The 26,401-nt window shown below is 36.1% G+C and overlaps 1 protein-coding gene across 8 annotated transcripts in view; it reads right to left on the bottom strand.

Annotated features, from left to right (window-relative positions):
• PARPBP (PARP1 binding protein) overlaps nucleotides 1-26,401 on the bottom strand; it is a gene marked incomplete at its 3' end in the record, with an annotated part of 113,378 nt that overhangs the window by 50,810 nt on the left and 36,167 nt on the right. For 6 of the 8 annotated variants that reach the window (XM_082419432.1, XM_082419434.1, XM_082419433.1 and 3 more), the window contains 4 exons: nucleotides 20,068-20,238; nucleotides 18,623-18,777; nucleotides 5,531-5,714; nucleotides 2,349-2,527 (listed from right to left, as the gene is read on the bottom strand). In XM_082419432.1, the coding sequence (XP_082275558.1) occupies nucleotides 2,349-2,527; nucleotides 5,531-5,714; nucleotides 18,623-18,777; nucleotides 20,068-20,238 (689 nt within the window). Of the gene's footprint in view, nucleotides 1-2,348; nucleotides 2,528-5,530; nucleotides 5,715-18,622; nucleotides 18,778-20,067; nucleotides 20,239-26,401 lie in introns of those variants that run through there. The other 2 variants (XM_082419435.1, XM_082419436.1) reach the window with 2 other exon arrangements.

A 26,401-nucleotide genomic window follows, 5' to 3' on the forward strand; every position in this document is an offset into this window, starting at 1 on the left:
AGAAAGTTCATTCATTCACTGGCTCTGAATTCAGGCATCTTGATCTAAGTAAGGGAAATAAGATATCCACATAACTAAAATTCAAAATAAAAAAGGACAGATGCCATAGCAGGGAAATTCAAAAAAGAAAAGCATAGTTTAGAAATAGGAGGGTCAGAGAAGACACGATAGAGAAGGAGACACTGGCAATTTGGAGCCAGACAAACATGGATTCCTCAGTAAATTCCTTTTTAGCTTAATAGAGCCAGAGTCATAACCCCTTTGAGTCAAAAGGCCATTACATAAGAATAAAGGGGGCTTCCCTGGTGGTGCAGTGGTTAAGAATCCACCTGCCAATGCAGGGGACATGGGTTGGAGCCCTGGTCCGGGAAGATCCCACATGCCTCGGAGCAACTAAGCCCGTGAGCCACAACTACCGAGCCTGCACTCTAGAGCCCGCGAGCCACAACTACTGAGCCCACGTGCTACAACTACTGAAGCCCGTGTGCCTAGAGCCCATGCTCTGAAACAAGAGAAGCCACCGCAATGAGAAGCCCATGCACCGCAACAAAGAGTAGCCCCCGCTCACCACAACTAGAGAAAGCCCGTGTGCAGCAACGAAGACCCAAAGCAGCCAAAAATAAATAAATTAAATAAATAAATTTATTTTTTTAAAAAAGAATAAAGGATAGTCTATTCTAAGAAAGACTAGTTTATAACCCTACACTGACTTACATTCATATACATTGTCCTTAATTTTATCATTTCAATGCAGACCATTAAAAATATACTTTACCATGGACTGGTACTTGTCTGCACAATAATTGAAAATGCTAAGGTAACTATAAACGTGTTTGGCCACATGATTGAGTATAGAAAAATACCTCTTTAAAATGGATGTGGGGATTAATTTTATTTAGAAAATCCTACAAACACAAAATAACTTTCTCTAAGAAAATGACAGAATTCAATCTAAGAGAAAACCTAAATCATTTATATTTCTACCTAAAAGCAAACTTTGTTAAACAGAAGTAAGTTGACAGGAGGAAAAAACAAAGGTTCATTTTCTTTATACTCTTTTCTGGGATTCCAACACAGGGTATAAGTAAATCATTGATAAAATAAATTTTCACTGCAAAGGAATTAGAAGACAACACTGAATGATAGAGCATTATAAAGTTTCTCTTTAAAGAGAAAAGATAGTGAAGCACAGGAAACAATCATAGATAGACATGAACAATTTTAGACTAAAATCAGATTTCTAAAAAGTAGCTCAAGCAGAAAATAGAAAAGATCAAACAGGACAATTTTGTAAAAATCCTGGGCTTCCCTGGTGGCGCAGTGGTTGAGAGTCTGCCTGCCAATGCGGGGGACGCGGGTTCGAGCCCTGGTCTGGGAGGATCCCACATGCCGCGGAGCAACTACGCCCGTGAGCCACAATTACTGAGCCTGCGCGTCTGGAGCCTGTGCTCCGCAACAAGAGAGGCCGCTACAGTGAGAGGCCCGCGCACCATGATGAAAAGTGGCCCCCACTTGCCACAACTAGAGAAAGCCCTCGCACAGAAACGAAGACCCAACACAGCCATAAATGAATGAATAAATAAATAAATGAATAAATAAAAATTTAAAAAAAAAATCCTCCACAATGTAATAATACAATTTTAAATGGTTGTTCTAAAATTTTAAATGTTTCTATAAATGAATGTTCATTAATTAAAAATATCACCAACTCAGTGTTTGACCGAATTGTTGTTAAAACTGGTGAGTATCAATGTCTTGCACAGAATACCAACAGTAATTTAGTATTTTCTTCATAATGCGATGAAGAACAAGTAAATGTCAATTCCAGTGTTAAGTCTGGTGTATACCAACTCTCCTATTCTCAGGCAAAATAGCACAATCTTTGGAGCAGAGACCTCAGGTTCTGGAGAAAGACACCTTTGCTGCTTGCTAACTTAGACAAATTGCTTACTATCTCTCTCAAGTCTCTAATTCTTCACTTATAAATTGGGGATACTACTAAAAGAGATTGCTGTGAGGGCTGATATAAGTGAAAGCATTTAGCAAAGTTTTTGACACAAATATCTATACAAATATTTCCAAAGCAAAAAACAAGAACAAAAAAACAAAAACAAAAAACACCAGTCATACTCTCACAAAATATTACTTTTATATATAACTCCCTCACATTCAAATGTTCACTCTCCCTTTAACTAACTTTTGTTTTTTCTCTTCATACTTTTCTGTAGTTCCCAAGTTTCCTAACCATAGCATGTATTTCTTTTATAACAAATGAGGTGTTTTTTTCAAAAATTTCCTTTATAGACTTAAGTTAATATTCACATACATATAACTTCCACATTACTTACCTAAAAAGTGTAAGAATAGAAGTTCCATTATGATGAATTGTGTTTTCATCGTCATATAAAAGCTCTGCTTTGTTTTTGGTAGGAGCACTGGCTGCTTCTTCATCCAAAAGAACTAGTAAAGTTTTCACAGTATCTCTGCCACAGTATGCAGTGCCATGGTTTATGGCATGAGATTTTGGCTAGAACAAGAAACAATTTCAAATAAATGTAATAATCACCCCAGCTGGGTCAATCAGCCACTCTTTTCCATTTCATGTGCTATTGTTCTCCTTCCTCTTCTATTAAGCTATTAAAAAATCAGCCATGAGAAGTGGCTCTAAGGCATGTGAATATTTATCCCTCAAGCCATAATAAAATCAATCTTATGAACCTCCAGAAGCACAAAAAATATAGAAAATAGTATCATCAAAGGAAGACATTAGATTTTCGTCAAAATAACATTAGGCTTTAAGTCAGAAAGTTTAGCTACAATCTATGTGATCTCAGCCTCGTGACTTAACCTCTTTGTATACCAATATTTTTTCTCTCTTATACCAGAAGTGAGATTCTGGCGATCTGAATACCAACCCCACAGATGGCTGTAAAGATCTACTCAAATGCAAAAATAAAAAAACTAGTTGACCTTCATTCATTCAGTAATCACCCATAAGCACATACTAAGTCCCAAGAATTGTGTTTGAAGCTAAGGCTACAAAGGTAAAAACTAGTGCCTCAAGGAACCCGTAGGTTCTTTTATAAAGTAAATAAGTAACCAATAATGGCTTTACAGAGTGCTAAGTGCTATTTCCTTTTTTTAAAATAAATTTATTTATTTATTTATTTATTTGTTTGTTTGTTTTTGGCTGCATTGCGTGTTCGTGTTCGTTGCTGTGTGCGGGCTTTCTCTAGTTGCAGCGAGTGTGGGCTACTCTTCGTTCGAGTGCGTGGGCTTCTCTTGTTGTGGAGCACCGGCTCTAGGCGTGCGGGCTTCAGTAGTTGTGGCACACGGGCTTAGTTGCTCCACGGCATGTGGGATCTTCCCGGACCAGGGATCAAACTCGTGTCCCCTGCATTGGCAGGCGATTCTTAATCACTGAGCCACCAGGGAAGTCCCCTCAGTGCTATTTCGAAAAGAATGTATAAATTGTGCAGTGGGAGCACACCAGAAGGTCATGATCAATTTACCCTGGGATCAAGGATGGCTTCATAGAGGAGACACAAAGGGGTAAGAGAGAACATGGTATTTTCAGAGACTACATGGCATGAAATGGCTGAAGAACAGGGTAACAGAGAGGGAGTCATGTGAAATGAGCCTGGGAAAGCATTGTATATCAGACAAAGAAGTTATAAGTCAATCTGTTACAAGGTTAAAATCTCTTCCTTTATTAAGCAAGGAAATAAAATGATACTATTTACATTTAGAAAAATGACAGCAATGATGGAAATGTGTCAAATATTTATATTCCAGGGTAAGACTCTTATTAAATCTGGAGACAGGACCACAAATTAAGAGACTGTAATAGTCCAGCTCAGAAATGAAGAAGGTAGTAGCAGTGAACTAAAACAGTAGCTGTGGAGATAAAGAAAAAGCAGATTAAAAGGGAGAGAGCTGGAAAAACTTAGTAACTAGATAGAAGAATAGGGAAAATATATGATAAGATAATATTACACATAGACACACGTAAGAACAAACTCTGATGGCATTTCTGGCCGGGTTCATACCAACTAACCAGTTGTATGTGCTGTAAACCTCTGGGAAAGTTGCTTAACCTCACTGTGCCTCAGTTAAATCATTGGTAAAATAGGGATAATGAGAGTGCCTAACCCATAGGGTTGTTGGACACTGTGCTTAAATATCAGAGTCGCCCTTTTGAGGGCATCTGTTATAGTTGTACCACTTTCCTCAGGTTTCATCAACATGGTCTTGGCCTCCTTTCTCTACTTGGCTGACTCAGGCTACCAAGTGAACTGTAATGTATACCTACACCAGAATTTTAACAAATTGCCTATCACAATCTGGTGCTTGACATATATTTTTCATTAGTACCAAAGAAGTCCATACTGTTTAATACTAACTTCATTGAGAATTACTGATTCGTATTTTTCAAAGATGTCTAATTTGGTTGAAAACATAAAATTAAGAACCAGGTTGTCTGCATCTTTATTTCTTGTGACAGGAAATGGGAGAGATTGGTGCTCTTAATTATCTGAGTTGTGACAGTTCCTGATTTATACTTATAATAAAACCTGGTTGTCATTTGAGCCAAGCTGTCATAGGAAGTGTTAACACACATGAAATATGTGGGGAAATAATTCAGAATCTTCCCCACGTCCCGCCTTCAAGTTAAACTAAAAACACGCATTGTTATAGAAAATAGTGCCCGAGGGCTGCGGAAAAATAAGTGAATCATAAAAAGTAAGCAAAAGTCTTTCTTTATACACGGGCTATCACAATTATACCTAATAAAAAGGGGATTTTGTTACCTGAACAATTAAACTGCAACAAATGAATTACTATAACACGTACTCCAAAATTCTGTTCTAGAACTAAAAACATGGTAGTCAATTTCTCCTATAAAACTATAGTTTTAATACTTTATAATGTCTGACTATCTATATAAGAAAAACAAGAAAGAGGTAAATTTTCTGGAATATATAATTAAACAATTACTAAGTATAGGAAAAATTCCTAATGTCTGCAGTAAACCGGCAATGGAGGTAGTAAATAAGAGATCATGGAAATAGAAAAATTCTATAAAAGAAAAATAAACTGCTGAATAGAAACTATTTCTGCTGTTGTTCTATGGAGTGCCTAGTACTGGGGTCATAACCAGAGACACCAGACTCTTATTTTATACCTGATTAAATGGGAAAATAATTGTTTTATAAAAATAATTATTGAAAAATGTGACAAAACACCTTAATATGCATCAAGAACTATAAATTTCTAGTGCTACAAGGGATACTGAAGATTATCCAATGTGCTTCTTTAACAAACAGAGACAATTTGGCTCATAGAGGTTATGATTTACCCAAGTCGAACATAATCCTGCATAATCTATTGAGAAACTTATATTTTCAACATCTTATAACAGAGGAAACACATTCTTCTGACTTAAGTAGCAATTGTAAACCACTTCTACAGCAAGTAGAAGATATAATGTTTTGTACAGAAGGATAATGAAAAATAAAAACCTCATTACCCGTGCAGGACTGATGTCAGTGGTACTAAGAGCTAAATCTCCTTGTTGAGAATTGATAATACTTTTAATCCTCAAATCCAAGTCTTGAGCAACTTCCTCTACTGCTTTATAAAAAGGATCCCTGCTGTTCTGGCCTTTAATCAGCTGCATCTTTATCACTGAGAGTATCCGACCCCCTGCAATACTGAAAATAGAAATAAGATCACTTTTATAATAGTATTAGAGATGTCAATATGCTTATAAGCTTGAAAATATAATTCTCAGAGTTAATCAACACTTTTCAAAGAATATGGCTTTAATCTTAGAAATCAAACAGTAACACATTTAAGAAAAGGATGAGAACCATTAGAAACAAAATTTAAAAGTTTTTCTAAAAGCAAGTTATTTCAGTAAGGTAAGTTACTTCTTCCTTGATTTGAAAGCTACAGGAAATAATTTAGTTATATATGATATATGATAAAAGATTCAGATGCAGTTATATACATGCAATATACTTCAAATGCATACCTTTAGGTACAACTAAGATAACACAAACTACCTCTCATCGAATACCTAAAATCCTACATAACTTAATCTTTTTTTTTAAACATCTTTATTGGAGTATAATTGCTTTACAATGTTGTGTTAGTTTCTGCTTTATAACAAAGTGAATCAGCTCCACATATACATATATCCCCATATCTCCTCCATCTTGCGTCTCCCACCCTCCCTATCCCACCTTTCTAGGTGGTCACAAAGCACCGAGCTGATCTCCCTGTGCTATGTGGCTGCTTCCCACTAGCTATCGATTTTACATTTGGTAATGTATATATGTCCATGCCACTCTCTCACTTCATCCCAGCTTACCCTTCCCCCTCCCCGTCTCCTCAAGTCCATTCTCTAATAGGTCTGCGTCTTTATTCCCATCCCGTCCCTAGGTTCTTCATAACCTTTTTTTTTTTTTTTAGATTCCATATATATGTGTTAGCATACTGTATTTGTTTTTCTCTTTCTGACTTACTTCACTCTGTATGACAGACTCTAGGTCCATCCACCTCACTACAAATAGTTCAATTTCGTTTCTTTTTACGGCTGAGTAATATTCCATTGTACATATGTGCCACATCTTCTTTATCCATTCATCTGTCGATGGACACTTAGGTTGTTTCCATGTCCTGACTATTGTAAACAGAGCTGCAATGAACATTGTGGTACATGACTCTTTTTGAATTACGGTTTTCTCTGGGTATATGCCCAGCTCTATTTTTAGTTTTTTAAGGAACCTCCATACTGTTCTCCATAGTGGCTGTATCAATTTACATTCCCACCAACAGTGCAAGAGGGTTCCCTTTTCTCCACACCCTCTCCAGCATTTATTGTTTGTAGATTTTTTGATGATGGCCATTCTGACCGGTGTGAGGTGATACCTCACTGTAGTTCTGATTTGCATTTCTCTAATGAGTAGTGATGTTGAGCATCCTTTCGTGTGTTTGTTGGATAGCTGTATATCTTCTTTGGAGAAATGTCTATTTAGGTCTTCTGCCCATTTTTGGATTGGGTTGTTTGTTTTTTTGATATTGAGGTGCATGAGCTGCTTGTAAATTTTGGAGATTAATCCTCTGTCAGTTGCTTCATTTGCAAATATTTTCTCCCATTCTGAGGGTTGTCTTTTCATCTTGTTTATGGTTCCCTTTGCTCTGCAAAAGCTTTTAAGTTCCATTAGGTCCCATCTGTTTATTTTTGTTTTTATTTCCATTTCTCTAGGAGGTGGGTCAAGAAGGATCTTGCTGTGATTTATGTCATAGAGTGTTCTGCCTATGTTTTCCTCTAAGAGGTTTATAGTGTCTGGCCTTACATTTAGGTCTTTAATCCATTTTGAGTTTATTTTTGTGTATGGTGTTAGGGAGTGTTCTAATTTCATTCTTTTACATGTAGCTGTCCAGTTTTCCCAGCACCACTTATTGAAGAGACTGTCTTAGCAATGAATTTGGTAAAGTAGCAGGATACAAAATTAATGCACAGAAATCTCTAGCATTCCTGTACACTAATGATAAGGTTACATAACTTAATCTTTAAACCAATTCAATAAGCATTATTACCCATAAATTACAGATGAAAAAATTGAGTCTCAGAAAGGTTTAACAGCTTGTCCAAGAACACACAGTGTTTGTTCTGGGCTAGGAAGAAGGTGATAAGGAAGGAGACTGACCTGAAATACATGATAATGCACTCTAACATGAGAAGGGTTATTATATGGAAGAGGAAATTAAACTAGTTAATACTAATCTAAAGGAAACCAGAGACTGGACCAATTATGGCCAACAGACAAGTATTTTTAAAAACATGAAATCAACTGTTTCTTTATACTGAGCCTGAACCTCAGTGAATTTGGGTTGCAGTTCCTGCTCTAGAAGGCTGACCTAAAACCAATGTGAGAAGGAGGAAGGATTTTGGTCCATTACAAGGAAGACATTAAAGGTGTCCAACAATAAAAGAAGGCTGTTTTTTGAAGTTAAGAGATCTCCATCCCTAGAGGTATCCCTGGAAAGGCTGCACAGTGTCTAATGAGAAAGTGGTGTGGTCTGGCTATGGAGTCAGACAACCTAAGCACACATCACAACTCCCTCACTTTCTACCTTGAATATGCTATTTAACCACTCTGTGACTTTTATAGTAGCCTAAAGGAAATTATGAATAGTTCTCATCCTCACTGCCTTATTGCCAGGCTTTATGTTTCAGGAAAGAAGCCAGGTTCCCTAACGACACTGGAAACATGATTGTTCATATACAAATAGCTTGTCCAAATAGAGAAGGAAAGTTAGAAGAAAACTGCAGAGAGTGCATTACATCAGTATCTTCCAAATTTGCCTGATCATCAGAATCATACTCAGCATTTGTTTAAAATATCAGCTCCAGTGAGTACACCTCCACCTGGAGGGCAGGCCAGCTCTAAAAGGGAGAAAGAGGCTGAGGGAACCATACCCAGTTCTTTTAATCTTACCAGTTATGAGTCGGGAGGAACGAATGAAGGGTAGGGAGAGAAATGTAGTGTTTTGTGGAAGAAGTTCGTCCACATGGACACATGAAGCCAGAGAAAAAGGAGGTCCCCTCACTAATAAATGGGTCTAAAATATAGGAGGTGTAATGCAAATACTAACAATGTAACTGGTTAATATCTGAAAGGGAGATTAGTAGATTAGTCTCTGCTGATACAAAGAACTCACTCAATGATTTGCTAATTTCAGTGCATTGTTGTCCTTCTTAGGGGTATAGGGGCTCACCTATATGTCGTCTGCTGAGCTTGATGTGGATTATGGCCAAACAGCCCTATGTTAGAGTCTGGCCAGAGCACATATAATAAAAAGGGCCTGATTCGTGAAAAATAAAAAATAAGTAAAAAATAGAAAATAAAATAAAATAAAATATCAGCTCCAGAGCACATCCTACTGAATCACAATCTCCAGACAAGGATACTAAATAGCTGCATTTCTTTTGAAGATATCACAGGTGATTCTTTTTTTTTTTTTTTTTTTTAATTTTATAGCTACTTTATTTATTTATTATTTATTTTTGGCTGTGTTGGGTCTTCGGTTCGTGCGAGGGCTTTCTCTAGTTGCGGCAAGCGGGGGCCACTCTTCATCGCGGTGCGCGGGCCTTTCACTATCGCGGCCCCTCCCGTTGCGGGGCACAGGCTCCAGACGCGCAGGCTCAGTAGTTGTGGCTCACGGGCCTAGTTGCTCCGCGGCATGTGGGATCTTCCCAGACCAGGGCTCGAACCCGTGTCCCCTGCATTAGCAGGCAGATTCTCAACCACTGTGCCACCAGGGAAGCCCTCACAGGTGATTCTTATGACTAGACAAGCTTGGGAAACATTTCATGAAAAAATTAGCTCCTTGAGAAAGGAAACATATTTTACTAATCATCATACTAACTTGGCACACAGAAGAAATAATTGATATCTCTACTGAATAAATGACTGCTATCACACATAACAGTGTGAAGTTTTTACTTGTAAGATAAAAGATATGTATTTTACCCTTTTTCATATTATTATTATTATTTGCAGTAGAAAAGCACTTGAGAGTTTCAACTTACACTATGGCAGACTAGTTACTCTAGGGGAACATTCCACTAAGCTTGGTAAGAATCGGGGGAAATCTCCAAGTACCACCCAATTTCTTCCCTAAAAAATTGACAAAAGCTGGAATGGAAAGTTGGAAGCTGTGAGTGGTAAGCAGGATGAATGGGGGTTTTCATGAGGACAAAAATCTCTAGTAGCAACATGATCAGGATGCAAACCCTGAGTGAGAGAGAGATTTCCACACTGAGTCTGAACCTTCCAAGGGGGAAGGTAGCTAGTATGGCTTTTATTAGATTTATTCTATGTATTTTATATTTTTGAAGTTTTAAAAAAAAAACATTTTCTGTTTGGTTATGATGTAGAAATACAATTGCTTTTTTTAATTGATCTGTGCCCAGCAACACTGTGAAACTCTACCATTAATTTTAATAATTTGCCTTTAGATTCTTGGAGTTTACTACATATACAATCATATTATCACTAAATAGAGTTTTATTTCTTCCTTCTCAATTGTTATATCTCCTATTTCTTTTTCTTGCCTTACTACACTGAATTGGACATCCAATATTATGCTGAAAAGAAATGAGAACAGGAACTCTTGTCTTGTTCTAAATCTTAAATAATGTGCTAAAACATTTTACCAAGTAGGTTTTCATAGAAACCCTATATCAAGTTAAAGCCCTCATTCTTAGTTCATTTTATGCTGAAAGGGTAGTAGCCCTACAGGTTGGGTATGTCCCAACAGACACCTCACCTTGGGCAGTCCCTGGGCTTTGTCCCCTCAGACTTTAGTGACTGTAAGAACAGACCCTCCAGATCACCAAATTCAGCAAGTTCTTTCAAAATAAAAGCTGGTTTCCCTTCTTGACTTCCCTCTCTGACTTTCTTCCTTCTCCCAGTTTTTGGCCTATTTTCATTGCATTCACCTACTCATCAATGCATTTAAGTACTTTATAAATATGTTGTCCAGCAGTATTAATTATTTTCAATGGAAGGGTCAATCAGGGGACCTAGCCTGCTATACATCTGTAATCAGAAGTCTGAACAGACTCTTAAGAATTATTTTATGTAAACAGGCACTCTCTTTTCCAACTGGCTTTTTCTTAATTTTCAATTAAAAACACAGAAAATAATTGGATGAAATGTAGCCAAAATGAAAACATAGTTAACACTATGTGCTTTTCTGGGAAGTAATCTCTAATGGAAGAGTTTTGGAAAAGATTCAGAAGGATAATCAAATATGAAAGAGTGCCACAGTATCAGTTATAAGAACAAAAAAGAAAAAAAAAAGCTTTCAGTGCTATTGAAGGTAAAAGTCACCTTTGCCCTCTTTTCCCATTCCTTCTACAAGAACAAATATTCTAAATTTTAAAGATGATATAATCCCCTGAATGAACTGTATTTAGGAAAAATTCATAAGATTTGTATTTCAGTTGCTTGCCAAGCTCAGCATTTTGACCCTTAGCAAAATACCGCAAACACCAGTGCTATGACTAGTCTATTGCTATACGTTCACTACAAGAGCCAACATCAGCTCTTCAAATACCTGCTCAGCAACATAGCATAATTCAAATTCTTGCCTCTAGAGCCTAGAAACTCCTGAAGTTTTAACCCAAATGATGCCAGGACATTTGTCATAGGCACTGGGGATACAAAATGAATAGAAGATTTCTTTTTAAGAGGTCACGATTGATCAGTTGATACAATGAGATACCAAAGGTACAGAGGAGATTTAAGTGGGGAGGTAAGAGAAGAAGGAGGTCTTCAGGAAAGCATCCCAGAAGATATGACTACTCTGGATAAACATTAATAGAAGAATTTAGGTGAGAAAGAGGTTAACTGCAGTTCCTGACTGCTAAATGGATCACATTAAAGCTCTGGGGCAGGGCTTTCCTGGTGGCACAGTGGTTGAGAGTCTGCCTGCTAATGCAGGGGACACGGATTCGAGCCCTGGTCTGGGAGGATTCCACATGCGGCGGAGCAATTGGGCCCGTGAGCCACAACTGCTTAGCCTGCGCGTCTGGAGCCTGTGCCCCGCAACGGGAGGGGCCGCGACAGTGAGAGGCCCGCGCACCGCGATGAAGAGTGGCCCCCGCACCACGATGAAGAGTGGCCCCCACTTGCCGCAACTAGAGAAAGCCCTCGCACTAAACGAAGACCCAACACAGCTAAAAATAAATAAATAAATAAAGCAGCTATTAATTAAAAAAAAAAAAAAAAAAAAGCCCTGGGGCAGAAACAGAAAAATGAAGCTAGTGAGGAAAAACACAATTAAATCCCCAAGACTGAATCAAAACATAGTGACTGAAAGAGAACAATAAGCAATAATACAAATAATGGGTAATATTTTAATGAATTACTGACTATCTTTACTATATAGAATGACTTGTCTTTTCCCTACCATCTTTAAGAATTTGATAACTATTTGTTAAATAAATTATATCTTTAAAAATTAAATGTGATTAAAGGTACTACATGAAATATATCAAAAATGATTCTGAAATATTTTTAAATGAGAAATGTAACATTAGGATTCTGGACTGGATAATTTCAGCTAGGCTTAACATTCTATGAATGCATAATATATAGTCCAAAAATATAATGCAGGTGTGTACTAAAAAGTTGTTATGTAATAAAACTGAAATACAGAATTTTAAACATTTGAACAACAGGGTACTAACTGATTTATGTAACCTGAAACTCCTAATTTAAGATGTTTTTCAGGTGAAAGTACAGCATGTATTTTATGGTGGCACCTACTGGCAAAGTGTAGAAATGCAGCCATACTATAGCTAAGATGGTCTGATGAAAAGCTGGCAGCAGAGAGGTAAGTGTGACTTGGATTCCTCCCCTGACCATTCCTTGGACTCAAAGATTATTGTGATTCCCTACCACCACCACCACCCTATTATAAGACAAGTAGTACAAACTTACACTCAGCTACAAGGGTTAAATACATTTTTATCTCTGAGTTTTAAGGTTGAGGGACAGAGGCCAGGGTGAGATACAATCAGGAGGTACAGAGTATAGAATTTGTACACCATACTGAGGTTTCTGGATTTTTATCCTGTACCTAATATGGAATCACTGAAGGATTTTAATTATGGCAGTAACATCTGCTGCTTTGAAAAGACCACTGGCAGCAGTGAGGACAACAGGATGGGGCAACTCAAGACTGGAGGCAGAATGAACAACTTGGAGATAAGTAAAAAAAGTCCAGGCAAGAAAGGATGAAAGTCTGAAAACAGACTTTCCATAAAAAATGGAAATAAGATAGTAGCTATAGGAATAGAGATAAAAGAAAGAATATGAAAAATGTTAAGTAAGAAGAATTGATGGATCTTAGTGAATGAAGGGACAGAGAAAGGGAAATGGACTTGAGGACATGGGGAGGGGGAAGGGTAAGCTGGGACGAAGTGAGAGAATGCATGGACATATATACACTACCAAATGTAAAATCGATAGCTAGTGGGAAGCAGCCGCATAGCACAGGGAGATCAGTTCAGTGCTTTGCGACAACCTAGAGGGGTGGGATACGGAGGATGGGAGGGAAGTTCAAGAGGGAGGGGATATGGGGATATAGGTATGCATATGGCTGATTCATTTTGTTGTACAACAGAAACTAACACAGTATTGTGAAGAAATTATACTCCAATAAAGATGTACTAAAATAATAATAATAATAAAAAAATATGTTCCAAATTTCTGCTTGGGCAGCTGGAGGCAGAAAGGCTTCATCAACCTGGGTACTTTGGGAGGAGGTACCCGTCAAGCAGGTACGCAGGGAAAGATGAAGATTTAGTTTGGGAGATGCTAAGTTTGAGTTTCATTTGACGTAACAACCTATAGGTACATAAATATATATTTTGGAAACTCAGGAAAGAGTTTGGATTTCACTGAAATATGGATTTAGAATTTGCATATATGCAGTCAGAGAGGTAAGTAGAAAATAAGAAAACAAAATATCAGAAGTTATGGGAAAAAGAGTTCTAAAAGAAAAAATGATCAAACTTCAGGACTCAAAAGAGACCAGAGGCTATGTCAACTAGAAGATCATAAATGATCTTTTGCAGAACAGCTTCAGTAGAGTGGAAAAGTGAGTAAGTGTGAGTCAGTTAAACACAGACAAGTAAATAAGTATTGAGTGCTTACTCTGTGCCAGAAACTGTGCTAGGGCTAGGGAATACTAGTGAAGAAAATCAATAAAGCCCTCATAGAGTTTACAGCCTCATGAGACATATTCAAGATATTTTAAATCATTAGAAATTGGGAAGTGGAATAAAAGACAGTATTTTTTCAAGAATTTGAGCTATAAAAGGAAGGAGCTGACAAAAGCAGAAGATGATTTGTTGTTTTTTCTTATAATCTTTATAGACTGTGGCTAAAGGACTAGTAGAAGTTGAAATTATGAGACAAAATGAATAACCAATGAAACATTGTCCCAATAGGTTACCCATACTATAGGAAATATCCTGCCTTCTCCCCCTCTGGACTTCATTTCACCACCATTCTCCATGTCTGGTTAACTCCTTCAAGTTCATCCTTCAAGATTAAGCTCAACTGTTAACAAACATCCAGGTAAACACTCCTGACACTCTTATCCCTGACTCCCACAAACTAGGTCAATTGTCCTTTCCCCTGTACATCTTTCCATTATTACATAAATAGAATACATGTTGTAAGTTTTTGATAACTTTACTATTTATAATCATGAAATGCATATATACTTAACATATGCAAAAATCACCTTACAGAAGAAAATAGAGACTGCTCAGATGGACTATTTAAACACCCACTTCTTCAGTATCATCCCTAGAACACAGAGTAATTGCTCATTATGACCAAACAGGATATTCAAAATAGATGGCTGCTAAATTGAAGAATTGAAGTGTACCCTAGGTGCCTCTAAAACGTACTTCTATCCTTTTGTACAAAAGTGTATGTATGGATGTACTTTTACCCTGTTAACTTACCCCAACTAGAAATTCCTCCAAAAAGGAATGTAATTATAACAAATTACATTGGATTGAATATATGTACTTATATCTGCTCCCTCCTAAAGTGCCACTAAAGTGACAAAAAGGAAAATGTTTTAAATCCATAAAGAAAAACAGAATGGGAGAGGAGACAATAGTCGAGAGCAGAGGCATATCATGAAAGTACAGAAAGACGAAGAGCAGATGGAAAGGTGATAACTGACTACCCAGAACATAGAAAGCTACAACATAAGTTAACTGCTAAGAGAGACACCAATAAGAAGTAATCTCAGAAATTGAAGGCAATACTGAAGGCTATGGTGAAGGTGTCATTGCAAATAAGAAAGCTGGTTGACAGTCTATGTGAGGAACACTTAGACCCCTGAATCTCCTCTCTTATTCTGAGCAATCAGGCTAGTGCACTTCTGTCACCTCAGCATGGAAAGCAGGATTACTCTGAAGAAACTAAGCCAGAGAGGCTCCAGACCTATAGGTACCAATGACTGAAAACAGAGGGACTGAGCAAAAGTCTACATATTGAACTGGGCAGCTCAGCATCAACCTCAAATCCCAGAATACTGCTAGCCAGACTTACTGCTTTCAGAAAGAGATTAAAGGATGCCACTGTGGAAATTTGGGGGTAAGTTCCAAAGAAAAGACCTGCAGTTATTCACATTTGGAGAATCCCCAGTAGAAGAGCCAAGTGGCTACTATGCTATAATGAAGTCCACTGTATAGAGCTGCTAATCAGCTTTATAGGGTCTCATTCCTAAATATGAAACAACAGTCCAGAATCACCCTACATTTTAGGAACACCTTTAACATGAAAGAGGGCAAAAGAAACAAAAAGAAAAACATTCAACTAGATACAACAAAGACTATCCAGGTAGCAGATAAAAAATGATCATATAAATTAAATAACCTTGGAGAAATAAATGAAGCATAAGATCACATACAATCAAATGTGAGAATAATGATATTTATCTCCCATTTACTTTAGAAAGCTACTTGAGCAAAATAAGGGGTTTAACCAATTAAAAATAAAGTCATGGAATCCTGGAAACAAGGTAGAGACAAAGAAAATTCACAAGGTGATGAAGCTTCATGGCTGACACTCTGAAACAGGCCTAGCAAGCAAAAGTATACAGACTGAATGAAGAAGATAGATGACTCTCCAGAAGGAATGTCTTCAATGGCAAAAATCAGAACTGATAGATGACCTAATAAAAAAGAAGAAATTGTATAGTTTCATTGGCAAACTTGATAAAGAATTGATAATAAATATATGAGAAGCAAAGCAAGAGAAAAAAGTAGATAATCATTGACTCTAGAAAAAACCAAAAATGTATACAAGAAAGGAAGTATAATAACAGTATATAATATAGCTTAGCTGTAGGCAATAATTACAGAGTTATAATAATGTAAACTCTAAAATATGATTTAACCTGATACTGTGGTATAACTATATTAGAAGGAGAGAAGAAGAGAAGTGTGTGTATGTGTCTGTGTGTGTGGTAGGAGGGGGAGAGGAAAAGAGGAGTATTGGGAGGTTGGTGAGTGGGTGGCAAATCCTCATCTTCCATGGTAGGAAGTTAATAAATAATGTCTAAAATTGAAACTCAAAATTAGCTGCATAGACCAACAAGGGCTTAATATTCAAGATACAGACAGCTCATATAACTCAGTATCAAAAAACAAATCAACCAATCAAAAATTGGGCAGAAGACTTGAATAGACATTTTTCCAAACAAGACATACAGATGGCTAACAGGCACATGAAAAGATGCTCAACATTGCTAATTATTAGAGAAATGCAAATCAAAACCACAATAAGGTATCACCTCACACCTGTCAGAATGGCTATCATCAAAAAGTCTACAAATAACAAGTGTTGGAGAGGATGTGGAGATAAGGGAATCTCAAACACTGTTGCTGGGAATGTAAACTGGTGCAGCCACCATGGAAGACAGTATGGAGGTTCCTTAAAAAACTAAAAATAGAACTACCATATGATCCGACAATTCTACTCCTGGGTATATATCTGGAAAAAATGAAAACACTAATTCGGAAAGATATATGCACCTCAATATTCAGAGAAGCACTATTTACAATAGCCAAGACATGGAAGCAACCCTAGTGCTTAATCCAACAGCTAAGAATGAAATATTGCCATTTGCAACAATGTGGATAGACACAGAGAATATTATGCTTAGTGAAGTAAGTCAGACAGAGAAAGACAAATACTAAATGATATCACTCATATGTGCAATCTAAAAAAATAAAGACAAATAAACATATACACAAAACAGAAACAGACTCACAGACATAGAAAACTAGTTTATGGTTACCAAAGGGGAGAGGGGGGAGGGATAAATTAGGAGTACAGGATTAATAGATACAAACTACTACACATAAAATAGATAAGCAACAAGGATTTACTGTATAGCACAGGGAATTATACCCAATATCTTATAATAACCTATAATGTAATATAAACTGCAGAAATACTGAATCACTATGCTGTATACCTGAAACTAACATGATATTGTAAATCAACTATAGTTCAATAAAAATTTTTAAAATAGCTGCATAAAAATTTCATTTAAATGAGGTAAATACAGAAATAAACACATAAAAATATTGAAAGTCAATTCCTCTGAGGATTTTATTACTATAAGTCTATAGTACCATTTGACTTCAACAAAATATATCTATTTTGCTTTGCTAAAAATATAGTATTCTTTAAAATTAATTATCTGCTATCTCAGAAGAAATGGCTGGCCAATATATTATTTAGAAGTTCAGATGTCACTGATGTTGACTATAAGTCATATTCAAACCCTCTTCCAAATTCACTTCGTTGTAATAGATATCCATATAAGAAGACAGAAGGAAACAATTCAGAATAAAATCCTGAAAAAAATTCTTCTTGGAATCTTGAAATGGAAAGACGTTTCATAGAATAAGATATAGCAATTAAGAGAATGGGTTCCTGGGTCAGAAATGAATTCAGATCCCAACTCTGCTACTTACTAACAATGTGACTAAGGTAAGTTACACCAGTGCTTCAGTTTCTTCCTCTCTAAACTGAGTATTTATCTAGCAACTACAATGTAAGGTTTTTTTAATGATCAAATGATAATCCCCATAAAGAGTTCAGTGTAATGTCTGACACATAGTAAGTGTTCAATAAATACCAGCTATTTTTATTAGTACTATGCTATGGCATACCCACCAAACTGACAATGATCTCCCATGATTGCTAGCATATACAACCCACTTCTGCCCCCACAAATTAATCTAAAATTAACTCACCATAAAATATACCAGTATTATAAATGAGAGTCTATCTGATTAAAAACACCTCTTAATTCCAATATCATTTAAAAACAAATTCCAGATGAATCAAAAATTTATGCATAAGAAAATGAAAAAAAAAACCTAGCAGAAAATAGAATATAAAATTCATCATATTTTTTATCAATTTCCTGACTCATTCTTGGTATGAGTTTCCTTTATTGCTAAATAAAAAGTTTAAAGAAATTATCTATTCAGTCAGTCCCAATCCTCAAAAATCTATTTCTTCCAGAAAAAAAGTGAATGGTAAGCCCTCTTCTCTAGTCAAATTTAATTTGAACATGCCATTTGACTTTGGCAAAAATTTTAGAATCACAGATAAGCAGAAATTTAGGGGGAAAGGTCATGTGATTATAATTTATTAATCTAGATATTTATTAATTGAAGTATAGTTGATTAACAATGTCGTGTTAGTTTCTGGAGTACAGTAAAGCGATTCTTTTCCATTATAGTTTATCACAGGATATTGAATATAGTTCCCTGTGCTATATAGTAGGACATTGTTGTTTACCTACTTTATATATAGTAGTTTGTATCTGCTAATCCCAAACTCCTAATTTATCCCTCCCTCATCTAGATATTTTGTTTCTTCTTCCTAGTTTAGTCTGATGTTTGGTCATTTCAATAGCTCTTAATTTTTAATCTACCTCTGATTCTGTGAAGTTTTAAAGACAGACTAATAACACACATTTGTCATACCTTGGATTTGGTATTTCTCCAAGAATTTCATCTAATTTGTCAATGAAATTAATAAAATTAGACAATCCTTTTATATGTGTCCTTAGAGGATCAGATGGTGATGGTGCATATCCTTTCCCTCCAAGCTCTATTGTTCTAATAAATGATGTAGCCACCTATGAATTAAAACAAATAATTTGGTTATGTTTAATGATTTAGTAAGTTAAAACTACACCTTATTTTATGAAGCTAGGCACATTTACATATTTCTAGGTACACAGGTAAAGAGAAGCACTTTTTATAACTCATGCCACATTTTCATTCAGAAGCAAATAATCAAAGAAACAACTGTCACGTAGAATTCATGCCAGCAAGGGTGATGGCAACACAGGTGGAGACTGAGACTGAGAAGCCAAGGCAGGGACAATTAAGGGCGTAAGAATATGTTCATAAGAGTATATCATTGTTGGGAATTCCCTGGCGGTCCAGTGGTCAGGACTCTGCGCTTCCACTGCAGGGGGCTCCGGTTCGATCCCTGGACTACGATCCCGCAAGCCGCACAGCATGGCCAAAAAAAAAAAGAGTATATCACTGTCTATAAAGAATTAGACAGTGATATTCTATAAAAAATAAATATATTCTTAAATAGACTGACTACTGGCCACTGGAATTGTTATATGGAACAAAGGAATTTTTCTGTGTCAATTGTGTTGATTTATTCAAAGTTGAACAATTAATTCAACTCTTCCAAGCCTTAGCTTCTTTATTTGTAAAATAAAGATTTAGACTAGATTCACTAAGCCCCAACTAGCTTTCACATTTTAGGATCATTTGATCATGTGTAGTTCAAAGGGTCTTGCCTTTACAATGATAAAAATACATATATAATATGATGGCTATACATTAGGCCATCTCCATCAAAGATAAAATGTTCTAAAGCTGTATTTTCCAAAGCATATCCTAAGAAAGGAAAAAGCTATGAAATTTAAATAATCTGGGGAAATTTCCATGGTTAAATAACTTAGGAAACGACAGGTTAAGTAACAAGGTTAACTTAAGCAGATTTCTTTATGGTAGGACTTCTTGGAAGAAGTATACATGCATTACACATATCCAGTAAGAGTATACACGATTTCCAACTTTTTGCCCTTGGAAACATTTATTCAAAGAGCATTGAACAGGAACTTTTGCCTCTGGAAATAATTTATTCAAGGAGAATCTAACAGGGCTAGCACTCCGCAGAACACATGTAGGGAAACAGAGCTTTAGAGAAATTCTCCCTTATGAACTTTGAAGGATATAGTAAAAAACAAAACTACCACGGATTTTCAAATACATGACATAGAACACATATTCACAATTTAAAAGTTGCTCTATCAGAGTTACAAGAATTCTATATTAAGGTACATGGATCCACTGTTCAGAGAGTCTTTAAAATAAATATTGAAAATGTAACATGTCCATACCAAAAAGATAGACATCTGTTTCTCTCGAGCAGCATGTTTCAAATCAGTAAAGGCTTCTCTTCCAAGTCCTCTATCAGGAATATTGAGAATATGAGCCAGAGCCAAGTCATTCTTTGAATTCACTAGCAGGTTTAAATATGAGTAGATAATTTTCTTTGCTAGTAACTGTACCTGTGCAATAAAATATTTTCTTTATTGAAGATTTCTAAATTCATAAATAATCTTTTTATTTATTTATTTTTTATTGAAGTATACGTGATTTACAATGCTGTGCCAATCTCTGCTGTGCAGCAAAGTGACTCAGTTATACACACACAGACATTCTTTCATATTCTTTTCCATTATGGTTTATCACAGGATATTGAACATAGTTCCCCGTGCTATACAGTAGGACCTTGTTGTTTATCCATTCTAAATGTAATAGTTTGCATCTACCAACCCCAAACTCCCAGTCCATCCCTCTCCTTCCCCACCTCACCCTTGGCAACCACAAGTCTGTTCTCTATATCTATGAGTCGGTTTTTGTTTGGTAGATAAACTTATTTGTGCCATATTTTAGATTTCACATATAAGTGATATCATATGGTATTTGTCTTTCTCTTTCTGACTTACTTCACTTAGTGTGATAATCTCTAGTTGTACCCATGTTGCTGCAAATGGCATTATTTCGTTATTTTTTACAGTTGAGTAGTATTCCATTGTATACATGTACCACATCTTTATCCATTCACCTGTCGATGGACATTTAGGTTGTTTCCATGTTTTGGCTATTGTGAACAGTGCTGCTATGAATATAGGGGTGCATGTATCTTTTGGAACTATAGTTTTGTCCAGGTATACTCCCAGGAGTGGGATTGCTGGATCATATGGTAACTCTATTTTCAGTTTTCTGAGGAACCTCCATACTGTTTTCCATAGGGGCTGTACCAACTTACATTCCCACCAAAAGTGTTGTAGGGTTCCCTTTTCTCCACACCCTCTCCAGCATTTGTTATTTGTAGACATTTTAATGATGCCCATTCTGACCAGTGTGAGGTGGTACCTCATTGGAGTTGTTTTTTTTTTAATGTCTTTATTAGAGTATAATTGCTTTACAATGGTGTGTTAGTTTCTGCTTTATAACAAAGTGAATCAGTTATACATATATCCCCATATCTCTTCCCTCTTGCGTCTCCCTCCCTCCCACCCTCCTTATCCCACCCCTCTAGGTGGTCACAAAGCACAGAGCTGATCTCCCTGTGCTATGTGGCTGCTTCCCACTAGCTACTGATTTTACATTTGGTAGTATATATAAGTCCATGCCACTCACTCTCTCACTTCGAACCAGCTTACCTTTCTCCCTCCCCATGTCCTCAAGTCCATTCTCTAGTAGGTCTGCATCTTTATTCCTGTCCTGCCCCTAGGTTCTTAAGAAACTTTTTTTTTTTTAGATTCCATATATATGTGTTAGCATACGGTATTTGTTTTTCTCTTTCTGACTTATTTCACTCTGTATGACAGACTCTAGGTCCATCCACCTCACTACAAATAGTTCAATTTCGTTTCTTTTTATGGCTGAGTAATATTCCATTGTATATATGTGCCACATCTTCTTTACCCATTCATCTGTCGATGGACACTTAGGTTGCTTCCATGTCCTGACTATTGTAAACAGAGCTGCAATGAACATTGTGGTACATGACTCTTTTTGAATTATGGTTTTCTCAGGGTATATGCCCAGTAGTGGGATTGCTGGGTTGTATGGTAGTTCTATTTTTAGTTTTTTAAGGAACCTCCATACTGTTCTCCATAGTGGCTGTATCAATTTACATTTCCACCAACAGTGCAAGAGTGTTCCCTTTCCTCCACACCCTCGCCAGCATTTATTGTTTGTAGATATTTTGATGATGGCCATTCTGACTGGTATGAAGTGATACCTCATTGTAGTTTTGATTTGCGTTTCTCTAATAATTAGTGATGTTGGGCATCTTTTCAAGTGCCTACTGGCCATCTGTAGGTCTTCTTTGGAGAAATGTCTAGTAAGGTCTTCTGCCCATTTTTTGATTGGGTTGTTTATTTTTTTGTTGAGTTGTATGAGCTGTTTATATATTTTGGAGATTAAGCCCTTGCCTGTCGTATCATTTGCAAATATTTTCTCCCATTCCAATAATCTTTTTTTAATATGCAGTAAAAATACTTATGATCATTCAATGACAATGTCTCACTCAGCTCTTTGGGAAAAGAGAATTGCCATATAAACCAAAAGCTTGGGTTGAACAATGAACATATCCTGGCTCGTGAAACCAACTTGCCACCAGTGAGAATCTATAAGTAAATAACAACTATCATAACTGTTGGAAAATGTCTCTTAGAAAATGATATAAAACATACAGCTGCATTTCTGATGAGACCTTATCTCATTTCCCTACATACATTTGCCATTAAATAATCACCAACAATGAAGCTCCCTGAAGCGTAGGGCATGGGCCAACTGGCACCATTTGGTCCTATACCCATGTCTCTTTACAGGGCAAGATATAAGGGCTTAAGTTAAATTGTTAAATTTCTGAAGAATTACTAGATACTGACTTTCACAATACCAAATAACCAACTAAGTATTAAAATAAAGAGATTCAACCAAATGTTAGCAAATAATAGCAGGTAGTTGATGTTGACATTAACTGGCCTAAAACAGAGCTATAGACTGTTCAAACACAAGATGAATAACATTTGTGAGAACTTGATAGGGGCAACAGTTCTTTCATATATACGGCACTTGTCCTTCACAGTCAAGTGATAAACTAGGGTATTCAATGATCTTTTTCTTAAAATTAGCTAACTATAGCTTTTCAAGGCCTTGCAACTTCTAGTACTACAGAAGTGATACTGTGAACTCCCACAGGTAACAACTACAAAATATTAGGTAAAATTTTTAAAACATAACTATGTAAAGACACTGGAAAGCATCCAAAAAGCAGACACAAGCTGGAGGAGAATTTAATGTTAGAAGAACTGCAACAAGAAGGGTAAGAATTGCAAGTTTGTGGTTATTCAAGGCCCTACAACTTCCAGTAATGGGGGAGATGCAACTGATCATGTGAACCCCTTAAATAACAAACATTAATTTTTTTTTTTAAATGACTAATTGGTTTTTATTGTTTAATCAGAGGAACATTTTGTTGAAATTTGCCCGATTGCCCTTTTTGTCTCTTTGACACACTGAATGGGATTAGCTGGTGTTCAGGGCATTAGATCTGGAAAGAATTTCAAAAGCCCACACAGCAGACCCCAAGGTGGTGGGGGAATTCTGGTGGAAGAAAAGTATCAATATATGGACTCTGATGACTAGGAGATGGCAGCAATGTTCTTCCAAATGAACAAACAAGGTGGATGCTTCAGAGTTGGGCCTCCTATCAAACCAGTTTGAGAAATCACACTACAATAATTTATACTTTACACTTGACAAATATTAAATAAAAAATTTTAAATAGTATTTAAAGACACTGGAAAGTGTCCAAAAAATAGAGGCTGGAGGAACATTTAGTTTTAAAAGAACTGCAATAAGAAGGGTATGAATTAAGTTTGTGGTTTACTGGCCCAAGTTTCATGACTATAGAAGTGACTAAAGGTGCCAGAGATTAGAATTCAGAGCTGGGAAAACAGCTAGAAATTTAAAGGAGGAAATCCTGGAAACAATTGAGAGCATAAATAGCCAAAACCCCTAGCTGACAGCAAAACTATGCAAGCATGGGGAAGATTCCAGGGGGTCCATCAAAAACACAGACAGAAAACAGAAAGAAATATATTAGAAAGATTGAGCTATAAAGAACCAGAGCTATGCGTCTGAAGGTTTGCTAAACTGAGTGCACTCTACAACTGTGTATAGCTTAAGTGGCAGAAAACTGAAGCTGAACAGGCTTGAAATGTTAAGTATACAAAGCCAAAACCTGTCAGAATAACTGGAAAATTCATGAAAATCCCTAGGAAAAAGGAATCCACAGAAATAAGCTCCATATCTACCCCAAATGCTTGGCTGACTGCCAAATTTGGCAGGCAGAGGGAAGGCTTACAAAAGCCAAGCTAAAAAAACCAGCAAAGGGAAACTATAAGAACAGATATCCAATGCATACCACCAAGGAAACAAAATATGAAGTTGGAATCTAGGCAAGTTACCTGCCTACTAGAAAAAAAAAACCAATGTTCCTCAGAAGAACATGAGAAAAGACTGGAGTTGCTATAAAATATTACCTGAAATGTCTGGGTTTCATCCAAAAATTACTAGACGGTCAAAGAAAAAGGACTGTGACCCCTTCTTAGGATAAAAAGCAGTCAATAGAAAATGTCACCAAGTGGACCTACATGTTAGATTTAGCAGACAGAACATCAAAGCATCTGCTATAAATATACTGGAAAAACTAAACTAGAGATAAAAAGTACAATAACTGAAACAAAATTTGCTTGGTGTGCTCAACAGTAACTTGAAGAAAGTGAAAGAAACTATCAGTGCACTATATCAGTGATATAGATATATCAATAGAAATTACCAAATCTGAAAAACAAAAGAGAAAAAAAAAAAAAAGAAGAAGGAACCAAAGAGATCTGTGGGTCAATTTAAACAAGTCCAACGTACATGTAATTGAAATCCCTGCAGAGGAGTGAAAAAAACAGAAAAAACATTTGCCGCAATTATGGCAAAAAGCATCCCAAATTTGGTGGAAAACATCAATTTATAGATCCAAGAAGTTACTCAAGTAGGAAAACACAAAGAAAATCACTCCTTTACACTTATAATCAAACTCTGACATCCAAAGATAAAAAATCTTAAGAGCAGCCAGAGCAAAATGACACATTACATACAGAGGAACAATAGTAAGGTTAATAGAACATCAAAAATTAAGTATGTAAGCGAGAAGACATTGAAACAACATATTATATGTGCTGAAAAATGATCTTAAAAATTACTTTACAATTACAATAGTCAAGATAGCACAGTATTGATTTCTTTCCCATGGCAGAAACTTGGAACCCAGGTGACATTCAGTCTTAATTTTCTTATTTCCTTTGAGGCACTAAGAGGTGCTTCCCTCTTATTTTCTAATATTGGGTTGGCCAGAAAGTTCGTTCATGTTGTTCTGTACCATCTTACGGACAAACTCGAACGAACTTTTTGGCCAGCCCAATAGATACATTAAACAACAGAAAAACATGTTTTTATGAACAAAGACTTCTCACAGGAGTATCCATTTTCTTGAAAACAGCACACAAATCTTGCTGTAAATTGCCAATGTTACAATTTAATTCTACGTTTCTTCTGTGAAAGAAGGAAAAAAATATTGCTTATATAATGAGTGTCAGGAAGTTTTCAGGCCCATAAAGAGAAACTTAACCTGTCTTCTTATAAACAGTAATATATAGCATTCTAATATAAAAATATTACAATTTAGTCGTTCCCCTAATGAGGGTCATTTAGATTCCTCCAAATTTTATTATAAGCATTGCTGCATGTATATTCTGATACTGATCTCCCTGCATATATGTTGAGTGTTTTTATAGTACTGCTGGGATTATAGAGAATGTACTTTTTTATTATTTTAATACATACTGCCAAGTGTCCTTCACTTGTACCTATTTATACCCCCACCAACAGTGTAGGAGAATTCCCATTTTCCTATATCCTGGCCAATATTTAATGTTATAAAACTTTAAAAGTTTTACCTATTTCCTCTGATTACCTGGAAGACTAGGAATCTTTTTAAAAATGTGTTGGCCATCTTTATTTCTTTTCCTGTTAACTGACTGCTCTTTCTTTTGCAGGCTTTCTATTGTGTAATTTGTTTGCTTTTTTCTTATTAATAGTAGTTCTTTTTATATTCTAGATTTTAACCCTCATATATTATGCCCTGGCAAAGATCTTCTCTCAGTCTGTTTCTTATATTTTACCACTGTTAATAGAATAGGTCAAGAAATTTTACATTTTGTAATTATCAAATTCATTAATCTTTTCCCTAATTTTTTTTGCTTTCTGGGTCTTAAGAATCCTTCTCAACCTTAAGAATATAAACGTTTCCTTTGAATAAGTTAACATAAATTGTAAAAAAAAAACAAAAAAAAGCACAGTATTTACAAAGGGACACTCAGATCAATGAAACAGAATAGAGTCCAGAAAGAGAACTAACACAGATATTGCCATTTGATTTTTGATACAGGTGCAACAGAAGCAATAAGGAAAGAACAGTCTTTACAATAATTGGTGTGGGAGCAACTGGTCATCTGTATGCAAAACAAATGAACCTCACCTAAACCTCACACCTTTTATAAAAATTAACTCAAAGTAGATCACAGACCTAATGTACAG

Source organism: Balaenoptera physalus (assembly GCF_965194825.1).
Source record: "Balaenoptera physalus genome assembly, chromosome: 13".
Taxonomy (NCBI): Eukaryota; Metazoa; Chordata; class Mammalia; order Artiodactyla; family Balaenopteridae; genus Balaenoptera; species Balaenoptera physalus.